This window comes from Theobroma cacao, chromosome 5 (genome assembly GCF_000208745.1).
Source record: "Theobroma cacao cultivar B97-61/B2 chromosome 5, Criollo_cocoa_genome_V2, whole genome shotgun sequence".
In the NCBI taxonomy this organism is placed as follows: domain Eukaryota; kingdom Viridiplantae; phylum Streptophyta; class Magnoliopsida; order Malvales; family Malvaceae; genus Theobroma; species Theobroma cacao.
Window position 1 is genome coordinate 9,558,276 of NC_030854.1, and position 3,499 is coordinate 9,561,774.

The 3,499-nt window shown below is 35.8% G+C and overlaps 1 protein-coding gene across 1 annotated transcript; it reads left to right on the forward strand.

Annotated features, from left to right (window-relative positions):
• LOC18598427 lies at positions 1,573-2,397 on the forward strand. Its single transcript, XM_018120922.1, has one exon. The coding sequence runs from the start codon at positions 1,573-1,575 to the stop codon at positions 2,395-2,397; it is 825 nt and encodes a 274-aa protein (XP_017976411.1).

Sequence of the window (3,499 nt, forward strand, 5' to 3'; positions counted from 1 at the left end):
GGGCGGGGGCAAAAAAGAAAAAGAGAAAAAATCTATGCTTTAAAGTATATGCTGAGAAGATCCTCTCCCCACCCATCTTTACTCCGTTGAAAAGCAAACAACTGCTCACCCATGAAAGGCCTCTCTGAGGAAACTCTTCTCTTCCATATTTTTCAATTCCCCCCCCCCCCCCCCCCCCTCTTTCCTAAAGCCATCAAGTGGAAGAATTTGATATATTCCTATCACCTTCAAAAAATCTTTAATGATGGGACTTTTTTAGGAGACTTATCGAAACGAACTTTCCTAGGAAATTTCTTAGGTGTGGAAAAATTTCAAAACTTCACTAAAGCATTGAGATAGTCTAGGAAAGTTGTTTCAATATAAGGATTTTATTCATGCATTGACAAAAATAAACACAGTAAAAGATGATAATAATAAAAATAAAAAATGTATAAAATTTAAAATAAAAATTACCCATGCCAGATATCTAATAAACCTGACAACAAAGACTTTTTGAGGAAATAAGCATGTCATTTCTAATACTCTCAAGGTGAGAAGGTTTTCAAAAACTCCCACTAGAGTGTTGGAAGGATCTAAGAAAAGTCTATGATATTTAACAATATAAAAAATAAAATGTAATAACTAAATAATAATTAAGGGAAATGGGAATTAAATTAAGAATCTATAATTGAGGCTAAAATAGGATTATAAATGGTTAATTGGTATTATTCTTCGAACGAGCAACAAAGGGATAGTAATTCTTCCCTATGCATAACCATATTCTCAGATCCATCTCTTTTATGTAGACCAAAACCTATTCTTTTTAATGAACTTAAACCAAGCTTAATATCTCATTAGAAGGGATAGATTTAATCAGGTGACCAGTCACACCTAAACAAAAAAAATTCATGGTGACTTTCGAAACTCATATTGAGATGGTTGGGTTCTTGAATCCGCATGTTGTGACAGCTAGCACAAATTTAAATCATGCAAGAACACAACTGTCTTTATTATTAGTCCAGATAATGTAGATTAAAAATCATTGAATAATGATGAATTATCTTACCATAGTGAGCAACAAATTAAATACTCTTACCAATAATCATGTATCTTAAAATCTTGACAAATGGATTTGTTAGCCTGTAATGCACTCTTCTATTAATCTTCAAATTAGCCTTCATACCCTTGTTGACCAACTCAGCCTTTCAATGATTTGTCCCATCTCCCTCACTATATAAAGACCTCATTGCCTACCATTCAGGCAACCCAGTTCTCTTCTTCACCCCTTGTCATTAATATATAGTTCAAAAAAAAAAACAGAGCCCAGCCATTTTCGAAGCAATAGCCATGACAAGAAAGAAGGTGAAGCTTGCATGGATAACAAATGATAGCACTAGAAGAGCCAGTCTCAAGAAAAGGAGGTTAGGCTTGTGAAAGAAAGTGAGTGAGCTCACCACCCTATGCGATGTCAATGCTTGTGTCATCATCTATAGTCCGGACGAAATCGAGCCCAAGGTGTGGCCGTCACACAACGTGGTGAAACAACAGCTTATATGGTTCCAAAGCATACCCGAGTTGAACCGGCAGAAGAAAATGATGAACCAAGAAACCTACCTTAGAGGAAAGGTTACGAAGGTGCAAGAACAATTGACGAAGTTGGAAAGGCGGAACAAGGACGTCGAGATGGCCCATCTTATGCATCAAATCAATCAACGCAAACGGCTTGACGAACTTAACCTTAGTGAACTACGTGGGTTGACTTGGTTGGTGGAAGAGAACATGAAGGAGATTAAGAAACGGATTGAGTTTCTCGAACGAGCTCTTTTTGCACCTACATATGCTCCTCATCATCCACATCTTCCTTTTCCTCCCCAAAGCCATACAATGAATGAAACGGCCCGAATTGGCAGTGGCAGCGTCGACCATGGTCGAGACGAGAGGACTCCCATCGAGCCCTTGCTATGGGACCAACGGTTCATCGATATGATGAACAATAATGAACTCAAATCTGCTGGCTGTATTAGCATAAGGAGTGATATGGTCATACCATATCGCTCATTTGCTAAAAGTGCTACAGATGATCTGAAGCTGCCAAGACACTCATTTGGTGGCAGCTCCAGTGCTGCAGTTGACATGGGGCTACCTCTTACTAGTTTTAGACCCCATGGTGCAGGTGCAGGTGCAGATGACATGTGGCTGCCTCATGAGTGTAGGATCGGAGGCAGCAAATTTGGCCCTTTTGGGAATGAGATAGGGCTAGGACCGTACCTTTTCGGTGGACACATACGAAGCAGCTTCTTCGAGACTGAGTTAAGGTTGCCGCCTTTCAAACGTGTCGGAGGCAGCAGTAGTGATGCTGGTAGTGATTTTAGACTGCCATTTAATGGGAAAACCTGGGCAAACAATCTCTCTCCTTGAATTTAATTTTCTTTATTGTTTAGCTGCGTCATGTATCCACAAGAAGTCATATTCGTGAGTTTATGAGTATGCCTAAATTAGTTTCTCTGTTTTGTGGTGTTGTTTAATTTATTGGCCAGGTTGTTGTTATTTTGTTATTTAGTTTCAAGTTAATTATGATTTCATAAATATAATGTTCTTGCCTTTTTTTTGTTTTATAAAGCATATAAATTATTGAGAAAATAATTGAACTAACTTGGAATATATATCTCAGCAAACAATAACTGAAAACCAAGCACTAACTCTCCATATTTGTACAAAATAAGATTCATATTCTCATCGTTATTCCCATTCAGTTTGTTGTAAGAAATGAACTCAACTGTCACAAAAAAAAAAAAGACTGTACATATCAATGGAATTGACCAATAGTGCAACGGAGCACAACTCCATGGAAATAAAAGGGATATGGGAAAACAACGTATCAAAGAAATATAAGGTTCCAACTACAAAAATTTATCATATGCCATATTTTATGTATATAATATATATATATATATATATATATATATATATATTGAAGTTTTGAATTCACTTTTTTTTCTTTAATTTTGGTCTCAATTTTGGACATATATAAGCACTCAAGTAGTTGAAACCTGTATCCCTATTCAAAGTGTTGAATTCAAATCCGATTCTTGTATAAAAAAGAACATCTAGACATAGATATAAATCTATATATAAGGAGATAGAATAAATCCAATCACTAGTATTTAGTTGAAATCTATAGTTACGGAAAACAACTATTAATTTAATCTAATAATGGACAACTAGTTACCTATATTAAATGTAACTAGAAAAGAGGAAAATTTTTTATATTGACATTTGATCGTCTAACTCAAAACTAGGTGCACGCATAGGGATGTCAACGGGTACCCTATTATAGGGTACTCCATAAAAGGGTTCGGGTAGTGATTTTACTACTCGAATCGGATTCAGGTAGGGTTCAGGTACCACCCCTTAGGTACCCGTTACCCGAACCCGATTACTATTTATAAATATTTTATTATTATTTTAATAATTAAATTAAAAATTTACAATTTCTATCAACTTTACAAGCAATTTTTTT